Raw genomic sequence first — 25,255 nt, forward strand, 5'->3', positions numbered from 1 at the left:
TATGGAGCATTTTGACATTTGCCAAAGCTTTATTGTCAAGTCAGGTGAAAGATGCTTTTGTCTATGCAGTCCCCTTAATACCCACGACAACAAGGAGAGTTTTTTGATAACACCTGACAATAAATCAGTGTATCTTTCAAAGTAACATTATTTATCCTGTTTCTAAAGGGAAATAACTCAAAAACATGAAAAAAGGAGCAAAAATTCCTTGTACAATCTCAATCTCATGCCTATGTACTACGCACTATAATGTTTAAGATCTATAATCATGTTTTTCCACCATGTCCTTGAATTGTTCAGAGCTCAAGATGATAGCTGCTTTGCAAATGATGTAGCAATTCAATACTTATTTTTTTCCTTATTTTTTAGAGATTTCATAAGTCCTTTACATAAGTCCATGAAACTGTCTCAGCCACATGAGGTGGAGTATTCCAGTGGATGAAGGAAATAAAGCTAGCTGTTGCTCCACTTTCAATTGATGTTTTTATGATAATTGGGTGTGAATGATCAGTTTTAATTCATTTTTAATGGAAGTGTTTGGAAACAAAGGTTAAAAATCATGTTTTCTATATTCTTTGCAGATCTTTAGGATAAACTTTGCAAAAAAATCAGTTGGTAGAACTTGAAATGAATGAACACCTATTTGGAAGAACTTGAGGAAAAAAAAGCCCACTTGTGGTAACCGTGGCCAGCAGATGCATTGCAAAGTCTTCATTCTAAGCAGTCATCTATGTTACCACATTGAATGTGTTTGATGAAGGGGGCTCTCCAAGACAGCAAGATTGATTTTCCGTCTGATTGCCAAGTATGAAAACCATTAAAAATTTATTTTTAAGTGCTATTTTATCTTTCCAGAGAAATACAAAAGACACAGAAACTTTCCCTGGTGATCAAAATATTCCATATAACTAAAATAAAATGTTTCATTTTCATGCTTATGCAAATGAATTGAGTTGTTGAAAAGTATTCATACCCAAAATTGTTGAAAAGTATTCTTACCCAAAATGTAGGAAAAGCCAGCGTTTTACCCAACAACTCAGCATTCTAAGCTCCTTCACTGATGCACACCAACTCAGGATCAAGTCCATCTCTTCCAGAGAATGCTTTAAGTTGGAGAATGCTTTAATCACCATGTTAAGGAGAAGGAAGGAAAGCTTTAAAACAAAGTTAGAGTTCTTGCCATGAGTTGTGAAACACACCAGTTTTATGGTTTTATTTCTATGGTTCAGCTGGAAAAGGATGGGTATGATGTGGCGACCTCAAACAGCCTCCTAGAGCGAGTCCAGAAATAGGAGAGCTTTTAGCTCATGCCGATGATCTGCCTGGCAGAAGGTGTTATGTTTCTAAGCGATTGCTAAAGCCACTGGCTTAGAGTGCATTCCGACCTGGGCTTTCTTTGGAGCTCTTCCACTTGGTAGAAAATTAATTACATGCATACTGAGAACACACAATGATTCTCCCATGTGATGAGTAGGAGATTTGCTGAAGCCAAAGAAATACCTGTGTGTTTAAACGTGAGCTCCTGGGAGAGTCAGGCATTCCTTACACATTCAGGACTAACTACAACACCACTGGCTGCCTAGGCCACTTGCTTCTGAGGCAGGATTCAAAGGTGGAACTGAGCCTGACTTTCCCATAGCAAGTTTCCCATGTTATATAAAGGCTATATCATGCTGTCATTGTCTTATGTAAAAGTGCTAATTGTACTAACAATGGTATGGATTCAGCGGGTATTGGCAAAAAATGCATGGGTGAACATGCTCCATTTTTTCTTCTGGCAGATTAATATTTTTCTTACAAAACAATTACCTAGAGGCACCCCTAAATTAATGACAGGATCTCTTTTGCTCTTTTACAGTGATTTTTGCACTTCAGAACAGTTTGCTGATTTTCTTATTTGCATATTTGAATCTGTGTCAACTAACTTCCTGTGGGTTGGAGAAATGCTGAAGATTGGATTGTGGGGGAGTGTGTCATGCTCAATATATGGTAAACTAATGCTTGGCTTTGACCACAGCATAGAAGACAGTTGGAGCAATCCTGAAGAACTGAGGTATGTTTAACATTTGTAACACCCTTCTGATCCTCTCTTGGGGTCAACTGAGTGTATCTTCCATGTATCTTGCACACCCTGAGATCTTATAAACAGATCTGTCAAAAATTTTCTGCACAGTAAATACACGAACCATGTCTAACTTTTCACTAATACGGGGCACTAACACATACTAACAGCTTGTCATTTGTAGTGGGCAGGTTAAGACACTGAGCTCTCTATTTTGTAGGTTGTTATAGAGGGGTCCACTTGCATCCTGTCCTCTGGCAGAAGAGGCTGGGTGATAGCACTTGACACTGTTACAACACACCCAAACACTGCTTACCCACTGTGTGCACAAGCAGTGTCAGAGCAGCGTCATTCTGCTGGGGAATGGGAGGGAAAAGGAGAGAGAAGAAGAAGGAATGACAATGTGGGAGAGGTAAAACAGGAAGGGAGGCTGGATGAACACAGAACACCAGGTATGACCAGGCTGCGTACACTGGCCCAGACCCAGAACTAACACTGCAGCTAATGTGACACCACAGCAGTGTTGGCACCTAAAAATTTCTGTAAAAATGTGAATTATGTATCTTGAATTATGATATGTCATGATACTGCTCTGTGGCTCCTCACTGATAAGTCAGTCTGCAAGATCATGGTCTTTTATTTCTTCTGTTGGGCCTTCTTCACTTCATCCTGTGTCTGACATCTCTCTCTACACTTTGGACAAGCCATCACACTTCTCTCATAAAAAACCACTGTGATATCTTTTAAAACTGTAAGTTTGGATTTTGCTATCAAATACTTTACAGAATATTTTTCTCTTTCCTTAAACCAAGAACAATTCACCTTGCAGGAATTTTCTTCACTTCCCCCATTCAGTTTTTTGCAGATGCTCATTTGCAGAAAAGAAATTTATGGTTTTGTTCCCCTGCTCTCCTCTCCTAGGTTGGCAGGAATTATCCAGGTCAAGGACTATCATTCTTGTTTTCTCATTCTTTGTGTGATGCACAGAAACATCTTTCCTTTGCTCTTTCCTTTAGAAAATGGACTAATCCTCATTCTAGCTTGTCAGCTCAGGTATTTATGTGTGCAACAAATAATAATGGGGAAAAAGTATTTAAGGGGCCCAGTCTAACCCTGGTACTACACAGAGCAATCTTGCAGAGGAGTAGTACCTTTCTGACGTCTTGCTAGCAGGCAATTTGTAATTTTGGGTCTAGGAGCAGCTGGATTTGTGGTGAGGAGGAAGTTTTTGGGGCTGAGGGTGCTTTTCCTTCCTTCTGCCAGCAAACAGCGATCCACGCCAGGATTTGCTTTCTGCTCCTGTATTCAGTATTTCGGCGATGCAATGTGCAGCACGTTTCTGTGTGTGTGTGTGTGCGCGTGTGTGTGTGCGTGTGTGTGCGTGTGTGTGTGCATGTGCGGCTCTCCCTCGCAGTGTCTTGTCTCCAGGATTTCTCCCTGCCGGGCTCCGGAGGCTGCTCCAGCGCTGCGCGGAGCAGAGGTTTCCCCGGCTCCCGTAAATACAGGCACACGCATCCAGTGCACCACACGCACGCACACCACACACACACACACACACAGAGGCACACAGGCACGCTCCGAGCCGCTGTCCAGTCCATCCCCACGCCGGCTGCTTTCCCCACGTCTCCATCCAGCCCGGCAGAGGCGGCCGGCACAGCTCCGCGGCGGATCCGCAGCTGACGCTGCCCCGGGACTCCGCTCGCAGCAACGCGCCCGCGGTTTTAATCTCCATAAGCTACAGAAGCTACAGACAGATTTTTACCCTCTTTTTTACATTGCCTTTTTTCTTTTTTTTTTCTTTCGGTTGTGGGGATCTGCTTCAGGTTCTGGTTTGGTTTTTTTTTCCTTTTTTTTTTTTTTTTTTCTTTCGGCGTGGGGCGAGCGCTCCGCGTTTGGAGAAGGAGCCGGAGGGACGAGGCTACCGCTCTGCTGCCCCCGCCGTGCGCGCATGTGTGCGTGTGCGCGCCCATCTCCCCCCCGCCTCGCAAAAGTTTGCCTGGGCGGCCGGGGGGCTCCCGGGCCGCCGCCCCCGCAGCCGGGGGGCGCGGCGGAGGCGCGGCGGAGCGGCGGCGGCGGCGGCGCGGGACTTGCGCGCCGCGCGGGAGTTGCGCTCCGCGCCATGCCGGCGGCGCGGGGGGCTGCGCGGCGCTGCGCCCTGGCGGGGCCGCCGCTGCCGGTGCCGCCGCCGCCGCTCCTGCTGCTGCTGCTGCTGCTGGTGCTGCCGGTGCTGCCGGCCGCGGGGACCGAGGGCAAGGCGCGGAGCTGCGGCGAGGTGCGGCAGGCGTACAGCGCCAAGGGCTTCAGCCTGGCCAGCGTGCCCTACCAGGAGATCGCAGGTAAGGACGGGGCCGGGCGCGGCGGGGAGCGGGCGCGGGCGGCGGAGCGGGGCCGGTGCTGCTGCCGCCGCCGCCGGGCTGCGCGCACGCCCCACGGAGCGCGGCCGGGATCGCGGCGCTGTGTGCGCGCAGCGGAGCGGCTCTGCCCGCCCGGGTGCCGCCGGGGGCTTCCCGGAGGACCGGGTGTGTGCGTGTAGATAAAGATTAAATGCACAAACTAAGGGGCTGGGGGGTAAGTAAAAAGGGGTGAGAATGACTGGGACACAGGCAGGCTCAGCCGCGTTTCTGTTCGCTGGCCGAAACTTCTTGAGAGTTGCAGCCGGGCGGCGAGAGGCAGCGGGCAGCTCCGCAGTGGCGGCTGTCCCCGCTGCCGCCCTGTGCCGGGGAGAAAACTTTGCCCTCTGCCCGCGGGCACAGGGCGTGATGGAGGCGGCGGCGGAGGAGGAGGAGGGCGAGGAGGGCGAGGAGGGCAGTCCTGCTCCCCTGCGCGCCCTCCGCGGCCCCGGCCGGCAGGGTCGCCCCTTGGAGGCGCCGCCGCCGCCGCAGCGCGGATCGAGCAGAGGCACCGGCTGCCGGGGAGAGGCACCCACGCACCCGCACACACAGCCGCCCGGCAGCCTGCAACTTGGCTCTTCCGTCTGTTCAAACATGCCTACAACAGGTTACATCGCAATCCGCCTACGAAGGTGTTGGGAACAGTTTTTTGTTGTAATTCCATTTCCCTGCTTTTCCATACAACCTTATCAGTATTGCATCTTTAAGACTGAATGAATAAAAATACGTTTGGGGCTGGAATTCATTTAGCAATCGGAGCGCGTCACAAAAAGAGAGCTATTATACGTGAAGGTACGAGCCGGGGCTGCTTAAATCGGACTGCTTGAGCCCTCAAAAAAGGTTTATGCTTCACCGCTGGCACTTTGCTGTTAGGTCCTGCTATTTGTAGAGTGAATTAGATGCTCCTCGGTTTGCTCGCTTCCTCTTGAAAGTTGGAAGCAGTAGATTTATCTTCTTGAGGTGAAAAAATGCCACAGTTATTCACTGTGTAACATTTAGCACTTTACATGAGGAATGATGAATGTAGAAAATCTCAGGACAGCGAGGCTGTAGTTCACAAAGATACAGGGAAGGTTGTTCCGTGTTGCACCTTCATCCCTCAGGCTTACTGATTCTCTGGTCTTTCTGTGCTTTTTCCTGTAATTTATATTCAGGTTGCTCATCAGTTATATGAAATCATGAAATCTCTCCTGTGAGCCACAGATCCTTTGAATATGCAGTCATGCTTTCCCTTTGCTCTCTGTTACACCAGCTGCTTTCAGACAGAATGGTAGGATATCCTCTGTTACATTAAAAAAAGAAATTCTAGTACATTTCAGACTTCTAATAACTTTGGGTAAACACTTGTTGCTTTCAGCTCACTGAGAAGTTTTATTGTTTCATATATTTTCTGAATGTACAGTGCAAAGTCGACAGCAAATTTTTAAGTAAGCCCAGCATTTACAAGTTTCTGTTGACATGTATCAGGGCAGAAAGACTCAGAGTAATTAAATATTTAATAGTAGTTCAATTCAAAATTACTCCACAGTTTCCCGCTAAGTTTTATAAGTAAATCTGCTTTTATGATTAAGTACATGATTTATGGGGGTGTGAGTTATTTTTTCTGAGCTTCCTGTTGAAGTAGTTTGATATTTTTGTGGTTTATATTCCTTTTTGCTCGTTGATGTATCAGCTTTTGAGCAGTTCTGTTTGTAGCTGTTCAGATGAGTTGTTGTAAGACTAGGGTTGCTTTAAAGTGTGTTTCTAAGTGTGTTGTTCTTGTACAGTGCTGCAAGGTGGGGTAATAGCTGTTCATATAGCATGGGCTCTTGATAATGTTAAAGCTCTGCATTTGCTACCCTGGTGTGGTGTTGGAAGTGTAGTTAAAGCAGTCCATTTACAGGTTTGAGAAGCTTTCTTCTTTTTTTTTTTTTTTTTTTTCTTATTCTGTCTTTTTTCCATCATTCTGACTTGGTTAAGGAAGCAATTTGTTAGTGTTACAGAAGTGTAGTCTATCAAAGGCCTCATGTTTTAAGGAGTTCAAAGAACTTTATTACAGTGTTATTTCTGAACAAACATTGTGTTTTCAAAAGATTTTGCTTCAATGTATTGATAATATGATGATAAATAGTAATACACTGCGTGCTTTGATTTAACAGTAGTCATGTTTTTTGTTGTAATTTGTTCAAAAGCTATTTTCTAGCTACAACTGTTGAAATGATAAACTGAAGACAGTGTGTATGTACTAAGGCAAAATGTTTATGTACTGATGTAAAGAGCTGTTTAAATTATAGAGACTATGGACATAGAGGGATCTCTCTGTTGGATGGAACTGCAATGCAAGAGACTTGTTAGATAACTTCTGTAGCATTATTTATACTGTCACTCACTTTTGAACAGAGATGGTAGAAGTTACAGATGAAGAAAGTTGTCAGTTTTCGCTCTGTAAGGAAGAGTTTTCCTACAGTATTTTGTTGCATGTGAAATATGTTGAAGTTGGCAATAAAGTGACTAGAGTTGTTCACTGTATTTTTACAACAATGCTAAATTGTTCTATGTGATTGTATAGAACATATCTGTTATCACCCTTCTGTTTCTGACGTCTTGTCTAATAACCACATTCTGGTGCTGTGACCTTCACTGGAGTACAACACATAAAGTTGCTTTCTGACATAGCTTAGCAAAGTAAGTCCTCCATAAAGGAACTTTACCTCAGAATGGGGGGCAGAGGAAGAAAATTTGAAGTATACTTGGTATGCTGCTGTGGGCTTAATTCTGTGCATCAGTCACGTGCAGGGTGAGTAGCTGGAGCTCGCAGTGTGTGCTTGGCTGTCCTTGACACGGGCTCCTCCCTGAGGAGCTGCTCTCGCTACTGTCTGAGTGGAGTGTCCTGTGGGTTAGAAAGAGTTCTACTGTGAGACTCAGGTTGCCATGACCCAGCATTCATGAGTGTTTGGAGGAAACTTTGCAGGAAATGTGTTGCTCTAGGAAAGTCTGTAATTTGAAAGTCAACACCCAAGAGAAAAGTCATAGAACATATCTTTTGGCAATACTTGTTTAACTCCAGCCATGCCTTCAGTAACTTACATTGTCTTAGAGGAAGTAATGAAAATGAAATGTCAAAGTTGAGGTTGGGTTGTGCCCTTCCCTCAGAATTTTCTGAATGAAGTGAATGTCTGTGTAAAGTAGTGATTATGTCTGCTTTGTGCCTTTCCACTTCCAAGGTGAAGGATGTGGGGTTTTGTGTGTTGCGGTTTTGCTTGGGATTTGGTTTTTTGTTTTCTTTGGGGGCTTTTTACTATTTGCTGAACAATAGTTTATTTAGATAAAAACTAGAACTGTTCTGATAAAGCATCCAGCAGTAAAGATGTTGAATTCTAAATGCTTTGTAAGAGGCAACTTTGTTCTCCTGCACAGACAGATGATGGACGAGGTGAGATTCTGGCAGCACAGTCACCATAGTCAAAGTGACTGAAATGAAAGCAGAAGCAAACCCTTCATTTTGAAGGTCAGGAGTCACTTGAAATTGTGCTGTGATGAATAGGCTTTATACTGGCATAACACAGAGGCGTTGACTGAAGCCAGCAAGCATACATAATACAGTTGCTTGTAGCTCCTAAGTGGTAATAATAACAACGATAATAATAATAATAATAATAATAATAATAATAATAATAATAATAATAATAATAATAATAAATACCTCAGTAGTCATGCATGCAATGGAGCTATTAGTCCATGTCAGATGTCCCCAAGATATTCTTTCTGAATGTTTTGCTTTCGTACTCTAAAATGCAGTAATAGATTGACAGAATAGGGAAGATCCTCCTGACTGAGTCTGTATCCAAGTACTTGTTCATTAATACCTTCTTTTACTGTTTCTCTGCTGCTCTCACTGAGAGCTGTGAGAAGAAAGTGCCTGTAGACCAGGAGGTAGATGGGGATTCACAGACAGACACCTTGTGAGGTTGCCTCAGCAGTATTAAAAAAGAAATAGCCTTGCTAAAATAAATACCATATTCAGTGCAAATTTGTGAAATCTGTTTTGGGCCATTAGACATTAATTCACTCTTGATCTCCATGATGGCAGTGAAGATGGACATGGAATTTCATGTAAACTCTAAACTTCCTTTTTGTTTGAACATTGTTGTAGTTGTATCCTCCACATTGTGTGTGATCCCCTCTCACCTGTTTGCAGTTGCAGTAATTGCAGCATCAAGAGTCTCTCTGATCACCTCTCCTTATGGCCTCCCTTATTTTCCAGCTGTGAGTGCATGGTGCATGCTAATAAATTGGCATGTGCATGTGGGTGTTTGGAAGTGCAGCCTTCCTAAGACCTTTCTTTACTGTCACTTCTGTACATATTTATTGGTTTGTATGTGACTGATGCCATTAAGGGGAATGCAACTTATGTATGCACATCTAAAACCTAAAGGTGATGTTTGTAAGATCGGGGCCTTTGCGAAGAAATAGCATGTTTTTAATGCTTATAAATAATTCAATTTTGAATGAGAATTTTATATCTCAGCATCTGGAGTTTCCCAGTGTGACTTTATGCTAGAGTAATTTGGAAAGAGGGACTTCAAAATAGAAAAGGCAATGCTTTAATAATGAATGTAATTATGAACTTCAGTGTATAGTCTCTAATCATCTCTTTTATTTCTGTTGTCAGTCTGATTTATAATCAAAAACATGCCTAAAGTACAATATTTTCTACACTTCTAAGTGCTAATGTGTTAAACTGTTCTAAAGCTGTATTAGTACTTTTTTCATCATGTGCTGTTGTGAAATACTCCTAAGATTAGGTGGTGTTCAGACACCAGAGGTCAAGCACTATGTTAAAAGCTCAGGCCATTCTTTTTTATATTACTGCAATAAAGAATATATTCATTTCATTTATATTACCACTTGGCTCTCATAAAAGGTCAGTTTCAGCTGAATGTACAATTACTTGCAAATGGCAAATCTTATAACAAGCGATCAACAATAAAAGCTTTTCTGGGTAATTTGTCTTTAAAACTACTACCTGCCATTTCTTTTGAATGACTTGAGCATCTTGCAGTATCACTTGGAGATCTCTGCCTTATTCCCCACGATACATGTAAGAAAACTGTGCATACTAATCTTCCTTTCTGCTTAGTAAAGTAAAAATGCATAATTACATTAAAATTTCTAGTTGAAATAACAGCCTTGGTGCTTAAAACTCCATTATGGTATCAGAGTATCAGCACTCCCATTACTAGCAAAATGAAATTACTTTTCTAGTGAACTATGACTGTATGCCCCCTTTTGTACCTATTTAATGGGTGCTCTCTCCCTGTGAAGGGAACCCGCATTCTGTGGTTTTGACTGTTCATGCTACCAGCCATAATTATTTTAGCAGTTTAAATATGTGTAAAAGAATTAACACTTCTTCAGAAATTCCTAAGAACAGCATATAAAGGTTGGTTTTTAAAGGCAGAGTTGTTATTATGCTAAAGAGAGAGAATACATTATAAGATGCAAAAGGAATTTAAAATGTGTTGCAGATGGCAAGAAAACATATGCTGGTAAAATTCACAGCACTTTATTCCTCTGTATATAAAAATGGCCTAAAAACCTACTGAAATCAGGATTTGCTTTCTTCACTACCTATTGCTCTAGAGCTCCAGCACACATACTAAAAAATGAGCTCCCATTAATAAGAACATTTCTAGCTGTTGGTGAAGGAGGCTGTCACAAAGACCATCAGTGCTCTCCGACGAGTTTCTTTTGGCTAACGTGACCTTTTCCTTCCAGCAAAGTGGAACAGCAGCACTTTATTCTGTTGAGCAGTTGTGGAACACAGGAGGCACGTGGCATTTGGAGGCAGGTGCTGCCAAAGATGTGCTGGAAGAGGTTCCCTCTGACTGCACAGGTGACAGCAATTTGTGTCCTGCTGTGACATCCGCCCAGCAGAGCCAGTCTCTGTGGGCAGAGTCAGGGGTTGTGGGTTGTGCTGGGAGGGTTGCTGTCCCCTCCAGCCACTGTGAAACCTGAATGTGCAGGGAGAGGCTCTGCAGCACAGCCCCAGCTCTGAGATGGGATGGAGACCTGCTGGCCACTTGTCCTGGTCCTGATTTTCAGGGTTGGGCACAGGAACTGCTTTCAGTGCCCCAGAAAGAAGCAGCCAGGGCTGATACTCCTAATGCAAACAGTAAATTGCTCTCCAGCTCACCTGGCCTGTGAGGTCTTTCACCTTGTGCTTCTAATGGCCTTTTAACAGTGTCTCCAGCTGAGCAGCAGATGTAAAGGGTACTGAGCATCTCTAGCTGGTTTTTTTTCCTCCTGAAAGAAGCATTTCTACAGATGCTTGACAAACAGTGGAGCCTTGAACCTGCTCACTGACCTGTTGGGTTTAAAATACCAGGGCAAACCTCCCCAAAATAAGCGGAAGTGTTGACTGCTTTTAGCAGGTGCTGTGGAGTGGCATTAAATAAGTTTGCTTACAGAGGAACACATGGTATCTCTGTGTGTGCATGTATGTGCGTGCATAGGTAAAGTTACAGCTTTTACCTGGGGTGGCTTCAAAGTCCCATTTAAGGACCGAAAGAGCTTGATAAGTTGCACGTTACCAGTACAGGTGCTTGCAAACCAGGTTGAAACTTTGTTTTATGGGCCCATCTGACCAACACCTGAATGCAAACATTAGGCACAATAAAAAACTACACAGGACTCACTTCATATATGTCAGAAAGACCAAAGGCTAAGTCAACCATGCTAATCCTACTGCTTGGGAAGTCCGATTAGTTCAAGCTTGATGCTTGCTTAAGTGCTAGGTCTTATAACCTGCCTTGTAAGTCAAAAGCTAGACTTCTCTGTTGCCAGAAACAGTTTCTTTGCCAGTCTGTGCAGCTCTTGATGTGTTTATAATGGTAGCAACATATTTATCTGATGTTTTTAGCCCTGTCCCCTGGCTCATGTGTTGAATTTCTAACATGCTAGGGACTGCAGGATCGTCTTTTTGGCATTTGTATGAGTTGGCCTTGAAGAGAAATCAGTGCATGGGGTGAGGCTTTCGTATATCTTGGTATCAGATTGTGATGTGCTATAGTGGGAGAATGTATGTGGATACTGCTGTAGCTGGAGAACTGTGGAGGTGTGGGGAAGTACTCCAGACATGGCAAAATACAGTCTGTAAATGCCTCACTGTGGTTCTCATGTCAAATGGCTGTGGATGGCTTTTGAGTTATTGTTGGTATCCCTCATGACCTTGGAGTTTGTCTTTGAGAACAGTAATTAATACAGGCAACTAAAATGGCTTTCTTAAACAGGATTTATGTTTTGAGAAATGAAGCATAACAGTGGGGAATGGATCTTTATGTGCAGTATCCTACCAAAAGTACGACAGTGGTGCCTGATGGTCAGATGGCCAGGGAGGCTCTTGTCATACCCTGTGTACATTTCCTGTAAGTACTTTTCTGTTCAGGATTCAGGTTTCCCGTCTTCAGGAAATGTTTCTCTGAGATGCTGACCTGAACTGGAAAACTGATCTAATAGCAAATTCACCAAAAACCATCTTGAAGTTGCTCAAGATATTATGTGGAAATACTTGAAGTCATGATGAGAACATGGGGCTGACGATCTTTTGGTGTCCTTCAGGTGTCTTACAATTCTGTTGAAACTGCTAGGGAAAGTTTGTCCATCTTTTCGCATGTGTCACTGAAACACAGCGTGGCAGTAGTATAGGGCTCTTAGCAGTGTAGTTCAGAAGAAACTATTAGCAGCTGAACATTCTTGGCTGTTATCTCCACTTCTGTTCTTGCCTTTTTAACTGCATCACCATCAACTGTACAAGCCATACTAGCAAAGTCATGTGTTTTCCAAAACTGATGGAGCTGAACACTTGCCTGGGATGAGGAAATGTACTTAGAGGATGTTGCTGCCTTAGGGAAACTCTTGTTTGTTATCATGTCGGTGTGTAATAGTTAATGTGGTCAGTTTAGTGGGTGTCTGCTGATTTTATGGCATGTTGAATTTGGAGGTTAGGAGGCAAAGGGATTAGGTTGTTAGACCTCGTGTTTGTATACTGTTATTTATTGCTGTTTTCATGTTTCAAATCTTTTCTACACCGGAGGGTGACCATTCCCAACTCTGTGCACCTTTGACCTTACAGTTGTGCTCACAGTAGCACTGAAATAGAGATGGTTAAAAGCAGTGGCAAAATGCTTCTTTGTATGTCCTAAGTATCCAATTGTCAGCTGTGAGACTTCAGATGTTGAACAATTTCTAAATGCCTTCCAGTTTCTAAGTAACCTTGTTTTTGAATGAGTGCTTGTCCTTAAGAAGCATAAACAATGCAGTGACAAATCAAAGGCAAGGGCTGATGAACATCAGAGTCCAGTGGCTCAACCTGATCTGTTTTCTCTCTGTTACAGAGGGAAAGGAGCTGTGAATACAAACAGCAACTTCATCTTCTTTAGTTACACAGAATTGATTCACAGAGTAAACACAAAATATGAATATTTAGTTCTCTGATATTAGCTTTTGGCTGTACAACTTTAACATATAAGTTAATACTGCATATAAGCAATTTAGGCTCCTTGGATGAGAATAGATATATATAATTTAATCTGTCAGCACTATCTTTGTTGTAGAGAAATATGGAAAATACCTATTGAACAGTTTCTCAGTCAGGTAATTTTTCCTTTAACCAGTTAGAGTCATTTTAAGTTACAGTACTCATATCTGGTCCATTCTTTGCATAGCATGCATGTGTTTAAAACTGTTTCCAAAATTTGATGTCAGCTCACAGTAAAACCTTCCTTAATAAAACAGTTTTTATTTTGTGAAATAGTCTATCCTTGCCTAACAGTCCTGTTTCAAAGTAAAACAGGGAGGACAGGTAACACAAATCACAATTGCAAAGTCATGTTGGCTTGACCTAGAGGTTTAGGTGGTTTTGAGCAGAAAATCAAAATCTAATTTAAAAATGAAAGTATTTAAAAGAATGGCACAGGGGATGTTTATTTATTGAATCAGTAACTAGCAGGAACAGTAGTCCTTGATCATTACTATTCCAAGAGATGTTTTTTGTGCTTACTGTGGCCTGGCAATAAGCACTGTTAATGGAATACCTGGAACATAGCTAATATTCACTGATTAAAGACAAACACCTGTCTTTGCCATGTAGCATGGCTGATGAAGTGGGAAGACTCCCAGAAAGGACTTCCTGAAACTGAATGCTGAAACAGTGATTAACTTGTTCTTAAAGCTGATCTTCAGAAGTCCTGTACTGTTCTTTAAATGAGAACTCCAAAGCCTCTTTCTTCTTTCACTACTAAGAGAGCATACTAAAAGCTGTGTGTGAATTGATTGCAATCAGATTGGCTCTGAGGCACTTGCACACTTCTGTTTTTAGTTTTTTGAGTTAAAGACCCCCCCCAACCTTATTTTTGCCTATCTGCCTCCATTGAATGCAACTGGTGGAGGAATTTGATTGAGAATTAATTGGAGAGGGTTTTTTTACAAAAGTAAATAGAGCAGTAAATGATCAGAATTTAAAATTGCAATTTAATTGTGAGAAGCACTGAAGAAATGCAAGGAAGGAACAGTCCTATCTACAAAGAGGTTCCATTTTACATTTATGTCAGTATTTCTTCATGAGACTTACAAAATCATAATTTCATAGTTATGTACATACTGTTTAAACCTTTCTCTGTTACATAGACATCAAACATAAAACAAATAAATCTGCTGCCTAATTTTTTAGATGTCCCTGTAAAAGATGCCAGCTTCATATCCTGGTGAGATTCAGCAGTAATTGATGGATCGTTTGTGGATGCAACTTTGTACCTTGTTAATTAGCAATTTAGAGTTTGAGTTTGCTTTTTAAAGCAACTCCAGCTGGACACTGTAAATCATTGTCTAAAGCATAGTCTATGCTCAGCACAGAAACTGGACAAACCACAAACACTTTCCACCTTGTATACCAAAATCTGGTTGCTGGCGAATACTTAAACACATAAATACAGGTCTGTGCTGAAGTAAAGCTTTTTGTATCTGATGAACATATTTAAATTGCTCCTTTCACAACAGACTAATTCTGTCTCTTCAGCCGAGAGGAATACATGGAAGTATTATGTCCACAGTGTATATATATGTATATATATATATATTTATTTATTTATTTATAAACCCCTGTATCCAAACAGCTCCTTACATTCAAAAAGTCTGCTGAGATTGTATCACATTTTGGGCTATATGTAACACTATGGATAACAAGTGGATTACAAATTTGGATTATAAGAGTTGTCTTTTTAATAGTTGCATCATTTTCCTGTCATTGTTAGTTTTTTTTCTTCCTTGAGTGTTCTAGAGTAATTTCCATTTTTCAGTGACAGGATGGTCACTGATGCCATTATCTCCATGCCTAATGGACTTCCGGCTAAATCTGATTTTCCTCCAAAGAGGAAATGCTACAGAAGTTCCCTGTCCTTTTCAACTGCAAGAAGAGCAAAAAGTCAACTTAAGATGAAGCAAATTCTACACTTAAGAATGGATTCATCCAGATTTTATTCTGTAATGCCAAACAAATCTGATATCAGTCCATAAACTTCAGCTGGGTTAAAGAATCATGTGTGTCATTTTGCTATTGATTTATAAACTTTTAGGTTATTTTTATAGTCCTTTCACCATCATTATTACATTTATTGTACAGCACAGACAATAAACCTTTCTAGAAAGAGTAATGGCATTGGAAAATTAGGATCATCATCATTTTAATGGCTGTTACCTAAGTGCTTATCTTTTTGTTCCATTCTGTGGCTTGCCTGATGCTTGGAACTGGTCAACTTGTTGCATCCAGTGACTATTCAGACAAGCCATAAGAAAAGGACTGATGTAGCAAAATAAAACTTCTCAAAATAGATATTAAGGTTTCTATATCTTTATGTAAATCCAATCTAGAGATATAGAGATACAGAGATACAAAATCTTAATCAGTTGAAATGGGCAAATATGACATGAGCCATTTAAAATTTTCAACAATAAACATTTTGGGAAGTTCGTACTAACAGCTAGCAGCCACGTTTTCTGATTAATACATATTTGTATTTTTGACACGCTCATATGAAAGGCAAATTTGTAAACATTACCAATATTTATTCCACAAATATTTGTCTCATTTTTATTTCACCCTGCTGCGATCTGCAAGTGCTAATCATTGGAACCCTTTGGAGCAAAGGAACTTATCTAGTTGCATTAGATATAACAGGAACAAAATATTCAAACAAATTTTTGTGGAAAAAGTGTCTTGGTTGATCTAATTTTACAAGTAAGCTGCAGGCATGTCTTTCAACAGTGAGGAGTTAATTTGCAAAGGCGAGTTACAGAATATATTCTGAACATTTTCGCCGTTCCTTACAGGGAACTTCTCTCTTCTAAATCATTCTTTTCCATTCTTTCCGCAACACTTCTTGTTTACGCTACACAGACACATATATACACCCCCATTTGAAAATAAGAAAAAAATAACAGATAATTCAGTTTCTAAAGTTTCTTGGCATTGCTGAAACACTTATTGCTTCCACAAAGAGTTAGGCCATCACTGTTTTTACTGATACAGTTCCTTATTTTAGGCAGCTGCCTGCCTTGCAAGATAATTTCTCATATGGGTGCTTAAGGCTACAGGATACAATGCATGAGGGAAGTTAGAATATTCACTGAATAATCAGCCAGTGAATGTGATGTAGGAGAAAAACCCTGTGTGTGCTGCTTGCTGATGAGTGAGAGAGTTGAGTCCTCCCTCCACCTTTTGAGACATCTTCAAGGCAGTTTTTTGGAAGGATGCATGTGATCCATTGTTTCTTTTTGAAGCAATTCCCCTGTGCATAAATAGTATCACATAATAACCAGAAATAACGTGAGAGTGGAGATGGATGTTTAACAATATGCAGGAAGTGATAGGACAAGGGGCAGTGGCTTTAAGGTCAAAGAGGATAGGTTTAGATTAGATGTTGGGGAGAAACTTCTTAGCGTGAGAATGGTGAGGCACTGAAAAATGTTGCCCAGGAGTGTTACGTATGCTCCATCCCTGGAAGTGTTCATGGCCAGGCTATATGGGACTTGGAAGAACCTGGTTTAGTGAAAAGTGCCCCGACCCATGGCAGGGGGTTGGAACTCGGTAATTTTCAAGGTCCCTTCCAACCCAAACAATTCCATGAATCTATGATTCTGTGTTCATTGAGACAGAGAGGATGTTTAGTTTTGTGCCTGTTTTTTAGCACATCACTGTTAACTATTGGAAGGGCACATGATTATTGTTGAAGTTGAGTTTTGGGTAGGCTGTAGTTCCAAAAATGGTTTGATCATTCCTCAAACACGTGCATGAAAACAGAAAACATTATTGGAAGATGTTTTTATTTTCCTGTTCATGGGAGTGGGTGGTGGTGCAGAACGGTTCCTTCTATACCCTGATGAGGGGTTCAACATTTTGTGTTCTATAAATATGTATTTTTAAAGGAATATTTATATTTTAGGAGTAATGCTGTAAAAACAAACAAAAATGTCCCATGAAGGGTCAGCAGCAGAAATCTTGGTGTTATCTGCTAAAGATGAAGCTGTTCTCCTAAGGTGTTCCATAAAGGTTAAGGTACAGGAGAGAGGTCTTGAACATCCCATGGGTTCTGTCTGTTTCCAGTACAAGTTTTATTTTCTTTATGAGCCTCGATATAAACTTGGTACTGGGAAAAGCTTTAAAACTTTCTCCTGGGGAAATTGTTTGACTTTTGGAACACCTTAGAAGGTTGCAAAGGTATATTGCTGGCCAACAGGCACAAAATAATTTGATATAAAACTGAGCTCTAGGTTGCTGTTGGAAACCATCAAGATAATAAGTCAGTTTTAGAAAAATACAGGTTCATTATTTTTTAATTGGGCTGCTCATCAAATATGCAAGAGGTGTTCCAAATATCATGGAGTTTAAAGAAATTAAGTTCTGATGAATTCCACACACATAACATGATTAATCTATCGATTATACGCTGCTGACCCTCACAAGCAAGTTCTTCCTCCTTTTCAAATATCTTCTCAGGTGAAAAACAACACAAACATCAATTTAAGCAGTATATAAAAATGAAATGAAGTAAGTACTTAAAATGAAACTTTAACAACACCAAAAGCATATTGGCAAGATTATTTCAGGGAGCAGTTAAAATAAATGAGAACAGCTTTCCTTTGTGATTAACACCATTATATTCTCATTCATTTATGACATTATATTAATTCAGGATATTATATTCATTCAAGACTTACACAGCAATTTTCAGAGGAGCAGTGTAACAACAAAATGAGAAAAGCAATAAAAGACACAGAACTAATAATACATTTGATACTGAGAGAAAGGAGGATGCAGAGTGGGTTGGGAAAATTGGGGCATATCTACATTCAGCGTGCTTCAGAACTCTGATGTAGGAAGATGTAGGAACTAAAGAAGCATTTCTTGTGCAGTTACATAGACATAACTGACAGAGGAGGTGGATATTTGGTGGAATGCTGATGAGTGGACTTACAAGGCTTTCTAAGATTGGTTTTTTACTTTCACTTTCAGTATAAATTCTCTCCTTGTCGTTATCAATTCCAAAAATGAAACAAGGATAAAAACTCTCTTTCTAAGATTTTTGTAGTCATTTTATAGGGACTTAGTGCTGAACTCAAAAGTGAGTGTGACACTTCTGTCACTTATCTGACTGTGAGAGTGACTAACAACTGCAGCAGTCTTGTGTGATGTCTTTCTGAAAGTCCCTTCCCTTAGTGTCCTGTCTTTCACTTCCTTTCGTCCTTCCCTGAACATCCCCTACATTTTCAGCATCACTGCATCCCCGCTTTAGCACATCTCAAAGAGCTTGATACAGTCTCAAAATGCTCTTGCCTCTGCAAACATCCTGTCAGCAGTCCTTCACCTCTGGACACAATTTCCATGTGCACAGCATGCTGGGGGAAGAGTTTCTTTCTTTGACTTCTTTTTTTGTTTCATATCAGATACAACAATCTCGTTAAGAAATCTTTCTTCTTGGGCACTCATGAGTAGCTGACTCAGTGTCCTCTAGTTTTCACTGACTAGGTTACTAGAATTCTTTTACCTTTATTGTTTCTTTGCTCCTTCTCAGGAGTTAGCATTTAATTTGTGTTGCCTTTACTATAAAGATAACTTGACAGTAGATTTCCAACAGTTTCACTCCATGTTACTTTTTCCCAGTTGCTTGATCATTTTGTTGGATTTTTTTTGGTGTATGTCCATGTCCTGGCCCTGCCTGCCCCCCCTCTCCCTTGCCCTCCTGCTTTTTTAAGATTGCTCTTAGTATTCTGCTTCTGCAACTTCAGACTGTAATTTTTCCCACCAGTTACTGAAAAGAAGATATCATTTAGTGTGGTCTTCTTATATTTAGGATTTAGCCTCCTTTCAGTGAATTTTCTGTCAGCCTTTTCTTGGAGCACTTTCTGACTAAAGCCTGTCAAGACTGTTGGATTTTAGAAGGGCCAGGACTTCTTTATTTGCCCAGAATTCTATTTTCTATATTATTATTTTTGGAAAATCATTTTCTTGAAAGTTAGGCCATGTGTAAGAAACTCCTAGGGATATGGAGAGGAGTCCAGTGAGTTCAGTCTTTGAGAAGGAACAAAGCAGTGGGGAGAAAAAGTACACAACTTTGCCCCTGCAGAGCTATGTAAAAGTAAAGAAACACAGGCTGATTTTTGCATTATCTGCTGGAACAAAAGACATAATAACTAAAGTAATATTTTGTAATTTTTCTTGTTTACAAACTCTAATTTTACACTTCATCTGTAATTAGTATTTTATTCTTAGACCGTGGAAGTTAAACCCCATGGAATTCCTTTTTAAAAAAGGAAAACCAGTAGCTGTCCATCCATATTCCTGCCACAGCAGAGGTCCCAGGAGTTTTCTGCTAAAATTCTCATGTACTCACAAGAGCTGCAGAGGCATCCTTTGTGAGCCAGCTGATGGGGCATCTGTCTCTGTGAGAGCTTCAGGTAGGAGATAGCAACAGCTTCACAGTGGTCCCCTCGCTCTGCTGTGAGGTGAGTGATTAAAAAATCATGGAATGGTTTTCTGTTAAAAGGCATCACAAAAATCATCTACTTCCAGCCTGCCTTTTCTTGGACTGGGACACCTTCCAGTAGACCACATTGCTCAGAGCCCAAAATAAACTGGCCTTGAAGAGTTGGAGGGATGGGACAGTCACAGCTTCTCTGGATGACCTGTTCCAGTGTCTCACCACCCTCACAATGAAGAATGTCTTCCTAATGCTAGATTAGATATTTCAGCTTAAAGCCATTCCCCCCTTGTCCTGTTGCTGCATGTCCTTGTAAAAAGTTCCTCTCCAGCTCTTCAGTAGGCTCTCTTTAGGTACTGGAAGTCTGCTATAGGTTTTCCATGAAGCCTTCTCTTCTTCAGACTGAACAACCCCAAGTCTCTCAGCCTGTCTCCACAGGAAGGTGCTCCAGCCCTGTGATTATTGCCATGGCCGTCCTCTGGATGTGCTCCAGCAAATCCATGCCCTTCAGAGGAGTCATTTCTGTAATGAGCTTCCCCTGGCATCTCAGGTGGCTGCACTTCAGGCACCAGTGCCTTGCAGCCCTAAAAATGATGTGGTGTGGCCCTGGGGGTCAGGATGCCCTGCCTCACCTGACCTGCACTGAGGAACAGCACCTGTTGCCTTGTGGAGTAATTTAGTAGTGTGGAGTAGAAAAAGGTATTGGATTGGTTTGGGGTTTGGATGTAGGACATGACTTCAAATAAAGATGTTAGGAATGAGAAGGTTTATTGAACCTTTTCTTCCTCACTTCTGGAGGAGGGAGAAATATTAATAGCAAACAGCAGTAGAGATGTATTTTTGCTTCTCAATCATCAGCACTTTGGGAAGAATACAGGCAAAGGACAAAACAAGAAAAAGCAGACGCAAGATAGAAGCGGCAGGGTGTGCTGCCTTTGCCCTTCTGCTGTAGTCAGAAAAGTCAAAATCAGAATACAGGAATGAAAAATGCCAGTCCTCTAGACTGAAGCCTGAGAAAATTGCAGTGAATATAAGCTAACTCCAAGCAAAGCACTGCTTATCTACCATTTACCATGATGTTGACTCTTAAGATGAAAAGTGTGATAGTGTATTTGGGGAGTGGAAAATTAATTCTTTTTCATTAGCATGGCAATTTTTAATGTCATTATTTCATAATTACTCCACAAAGTTTAGAGTAGGGACATTTAGCATTGCCAGTAGCTTTTTCATCTTATCGAATAGCACTGAAAAGGAATCAACGTAATGAAATCCAAATACAAAATTAACATGAAATTGCCAAAGATTTAGCTTTTTTGTTTGTTATGTTTTGTTTTGATTTGATTTATACAGATACACAGGCTTTGAGAAAAAGGTTTTTTTAATTTAAAAAAAAATTTTAAAAGGTACAGTTTCAGAGTAATGCATAGAATAAGTTGCTGCTCCCTAACAGTTTGGAACACCAGAGGCAAATGCAACTTTAGCCTGAATCAGGACTGAGGAAGCACATAGTGTGTGGCACCACAGGGCTCTCTGATATATTTAATGCTGCTCTAATCTCTTTTACTGGCCTGCACATGGCCAACAGGCACAAACTTGATTTGTTAACATTTTTTATGTTAACTGTGCTTTTAGTAGCAGTGAATAAATCCGAAATTAGGAAAGAAACACCAAAACAGGTTTTTTTAACAGTGTAAATAAAATGTAATTTAACATAGTAGCATATTGTGACTGTAACCTGATGTAAAAAGTATTACATTGGCAAAATTTTTCATATGCTATATCCTTGGGTTAACATTACATGGTGGTAAGGACTCCAGGACTGAAATTGTGAAATATAAATTGTTCATGATCCTGTATGTAAATAGTGATGGTACTCCTTGCCACTGTTTTTACCCATGGCTAATTTGCATTTATAATCACTATATAAAAACCCCACATGGTCAAGATACAGCTAGTTTAGTAACTCAGGTAGGCAGAACAGCCTGGAGTTTTTTCTTTGGCATCATGCTGTAGAGCAAGAAAATAGTTTATTTAAAAATGAAAAATCCACTTACTTATTCTTTACAGAAAGTTGGTAGTTACCAGTGATGCAGATTTTGGACATAAATGAAACAAATGCACTTAATGAACCAGGTGTGGTGATGAGTGTTGCTTAAAACTTATTTCTTACACTATGACTCATGAGAAGATACTGGTAGAAAAGGTTTGCTTTGAACAGAACCAGAGCTGGATGAAAAAACCAGGAGAGAGAAATCTGTGAATTAGGGCTGAGATGCTGGTTTGATAAAACCAGAGATACTTTGTATTTTTGTATGATGCTAGGGACAAGTCAAAGGGATGGATCAAAAAAAAAAAAGTGCTTGAAAGCCCATTGGCAATAGGATCAAAAGGAAAGTAAATGGGAAATAAAGAGGAGAGTGAGGGAGAAGAGGTGCTCCATAACAGCGTGCAGCAGCCTGTGGAGGTGAAGGAAATGTCATGTGGCAGCTTCCCTTCAGATGTGAGTCTTTTATCTTTTTTTGCATTTTTTTGCGCATGAATTCTGTAGAATTTTATTTGCTTTCAAAATTTCACCAGGCGCAAGTGGTTGTTGGAGTATTTCTGACAGTATTCCCACTGTTTGAACTTCATAGTTGTCATTAGTTCCTTCAATAAATATTCCCTGCTGTTGCTTTGATTTTCATAATTAGTCATTCTCAATCAAGTACATTTCTCAAGGACTGAAATTGTGAAATATAAATTCTTCATGATCCCATAATGAAGAGACAATTTTAAAGGTTTTGATTCACAGTATATATTTCAGCTAAGAAAAGAACGTGACTATGCGAGAAAGAACAAAGAGCCAGGCTCCAAGATACTTCCATTTTAGGATCATTCAGGGAATTTTTTTACACCTTCTTAAGATGTAAAGATATCCAAATACTTGAAAAACTTGGAATGGATTTATGAAAGATAGAAATCTGTATCTTAGGTGCATGTTTATATATATATGTCCCTCTATCTATCTAGAGATGGTTAAAGCAATGCTGTTAATTTGCTGTCATTTGTGAAACAATATTTTTTTACTATATATGTGACATCAGAAGGTCTCAGCATATGAAGTGATGTGTAATTCTAGCAAACAAAAGGGCAAGTGAAGTGAAAGGTGTTGTTCTACTCAGAAGTGAAGGCTACATTGCAAGTATTTTATTGCATGCAAATCCAGTAATACACTTACACAGAAATTATGAATATGCAGGCCTCCAAAAGGTGCTAGAAGGATTTTATGAAGGATTTAGATATTGAAATCTTAGAAAGCAGTTTGAGGCAGTGTCTTTTTAAGAACCCCAAGATCTCTGTAGAAACTCCATAAAAATCAGCTCCCCTGTCCCAGGCAGTTGTATTGGCTGTTTTGAGGCAGAAACTTCAGCGTGCTAGCCATGAGAGAGGAGTGCTGTTCTCCTGTGTACGTTCATTACCCAAAAAGAAGTGTTTGTCATTTTGAATCCAGCTGGATTTAGGCATCTGCTTAATCAGGTTTATGAGCCTGGTATTCTGGTGTGTGGATATCCTGCAGCTTCCCTTGGAAATATATAGATTTCTAGGGTCTTTATGTTTTCTTTTTTCTTGTTATAGTACATGACAAGGAAATAGATAATATGTGTCTATTTTTTTTTAATTTTTTCTGTTGTAGTAAACTTGTATTAAATGGAGAAGGGAAGACTTCTAATTAAGATATTCTACATCATTCCCTGGAAGCATTCAGGGAACATCCCTGCATTAGCATTTTTGTATGAATTAGGTACAGGCTTTTGAAGTAAAGCTCCCCATTGTCTCTGCTTGCTGTGCTTGGATTCACATTATTAAGTGGTCTTGGAGAACACAAGATGGACTTTTTGGGGGGTGACCAGACAATGTGCTCCAACCATTTCCAGATAATCAAATTCCTAATCCCCGATCAAAATAAATCCAAACCCTTTAATAAGTATAGTGTAGATGTCAGCTTCTCATCAGCCATGCATTACCCTAAGGAGTTTCTTCCACTGAACTGCTCTGCTTGCTTCTGTGGGTGCAAGCAGGAATTTCTTCAAAGCTTTCTCTCTTTTAGCTACAGGGTGAGTCTGGGTCCTCAGCAGAGAAGTCAGAATCACTCTGCTGCAGGAAGATGCCTAAATTTGAGGCACTCAAAGCTCATATTACCTGTCTAAAAGTAGGTGATATAAGTACTGTTCATAGTGATTGTATCATAAAATAGAGCAAGGCAGTGCAGGCAGCAGCTGTGCAGCACCTCTTACTTCAATCTCCTCTGGTGAGTTATCCTCCCTTGGGCAGGATGTGATGGGATAGCACCCCATCTGTGCTAATCCAGCTCTTGACTGTTGTCTTAGAGAGATATGATAATATTATCACTGGGTTAGTGCAAAACAAATACTTTGATCTTGTACTAGGACTACTAAGTAAACCTGCTAAATTATTACTAGCATCTAACTCCCATTTTCTAGCATGTTCTCTCAAAAGCTGTTTGGTAAATCTTGTCTCATTGTCAGTTAAGATATTGTTTCTCCCTCCCAGAAAATGGAGACATCTCAGTTCATTCAGAGAATACTTTATAAATACCTATTTCTTATGTCAAGACCATAGTAAATCAAGTATGGAATGGTGCAGACTTAAGTCATGTACTTTTTCCATTATTTTCTGATTCTCTCAGCATTTGTAGCACGTATTTCTACTTAAAACACCAAAAAATTCTAGCTTATATCTAAGATCAAGGAAAAAGCAAAAAGACAATATGCTAGCTTACTATTAGAAATTTAGAATTGTGCCATCAAACATTAAAAATCTAGATAATTACAATTGTTGCAGGAGCTTTGTTTGGCTACCTATGAGTAATAATAGTCCTAGAAGTATACTCATGCACAAATCCTCATACAGGATCACTTATTGTGCTTAGACAATTAATTATTTTCTCTGTTGTATACTAGACCTCATTCAAATTCTGTTCTGAAGATAAGCTATAAATATTCTCATAGCCTCTTCTCTTACAACTACTATATCTAGAAACTTAATTAAATCTTTTTATTTTCATAATCTGTCCTGAGCTATTATTTTCCTTTTACATGTGAGAAAGAAATGCATTTTTAAATATTCAGATGCTCAACTTGTATTGTAAAAGTACTTAGCACTTTGTATTTTCAGAATATCACCGACTGGCTTTAGCTGCAGTCTCCAAGCAGATCTTCTGCATAACAGGCTCTATTGTGTCTGGTTTTGGACACCAGGAAGTGATTAATGTAAATGGGGAATAATTTGTGAAAGTCTGGCTGAGATACAGGAACGTATAGGAGGAAGAATGCTACTAAGCAGTTCTCCATGGAAATGCTCTTGCCATGATACTCATGAGATTCTCATTTTTGTAGCTACAACTCTCGTCTCTATTCACTAAGCACTTTCCAAGTTTGGCCAAAAAAAAATTAAACAGCTTTTGTCCTACAGTCTGAACACTATCCACTCTTGCTCACACTAAACCTGTTCCATCCACCATTGTGATGCAAATACATGCAGGACAGTAGGTATGGGTTTTTTGTATGAATGTTTCCTTTCCTAACTTTCTTCATTATATTTAAACAAGACTCCTTAGATGCATATCAAAGTTACAGTGCAGGTGAATTTAGACTTTCTTACTGCCATGTCAGCTTTCTGTATAAAAGTCACTCTGTATCTGTTTCTCTGTGGTCTTTGTTCTGCCCAAAATACATCTTGGTTCCTTTTAAAAAGTCCTTTATGTACCTTTTGTATTGTGATGAATTTTCCTG

At 40.3% G+C, this 25,255-nt stretch overlaps 1 protein-coding gene across 1 annotated transcript in view; it reads left to right on the forward strand.

Moving 5' to 3' along the window:
• Nucleotides 1-4,010: 4,010 nt before the first annotated feature.
• Nucleotides 4,011-25,255, forward strand: part of GPC6 (glypican 6) — a 723,435-nt gene continuing 702,190 nt past the window's right edge. The window contains exon 1 of the mRNA XM_059466017.1: nt 4,011-4,398. Coding sequence (XP_059322000.1) covers nt 4,011-4,398 — 388 coding nt within the window. The remainder of the gene's footprint in view (nt 4,399-25,255) is intronic.

This window comes from Ammospiza nelsoni, chromosome 2, assembly GCF_027579445.1.
Source record: "Ammospiza nelsoni isolate bAmmNel1 chromosome 2, bAmmNel1.pri, whole genome shotgun sequence".
Taxonomy (NCBI): Eukaryota; Metazoa; Chordata; class Aves; order Passeriformes; family Passerellidae; genus Ammospiza; species Ammospiza nelsoni.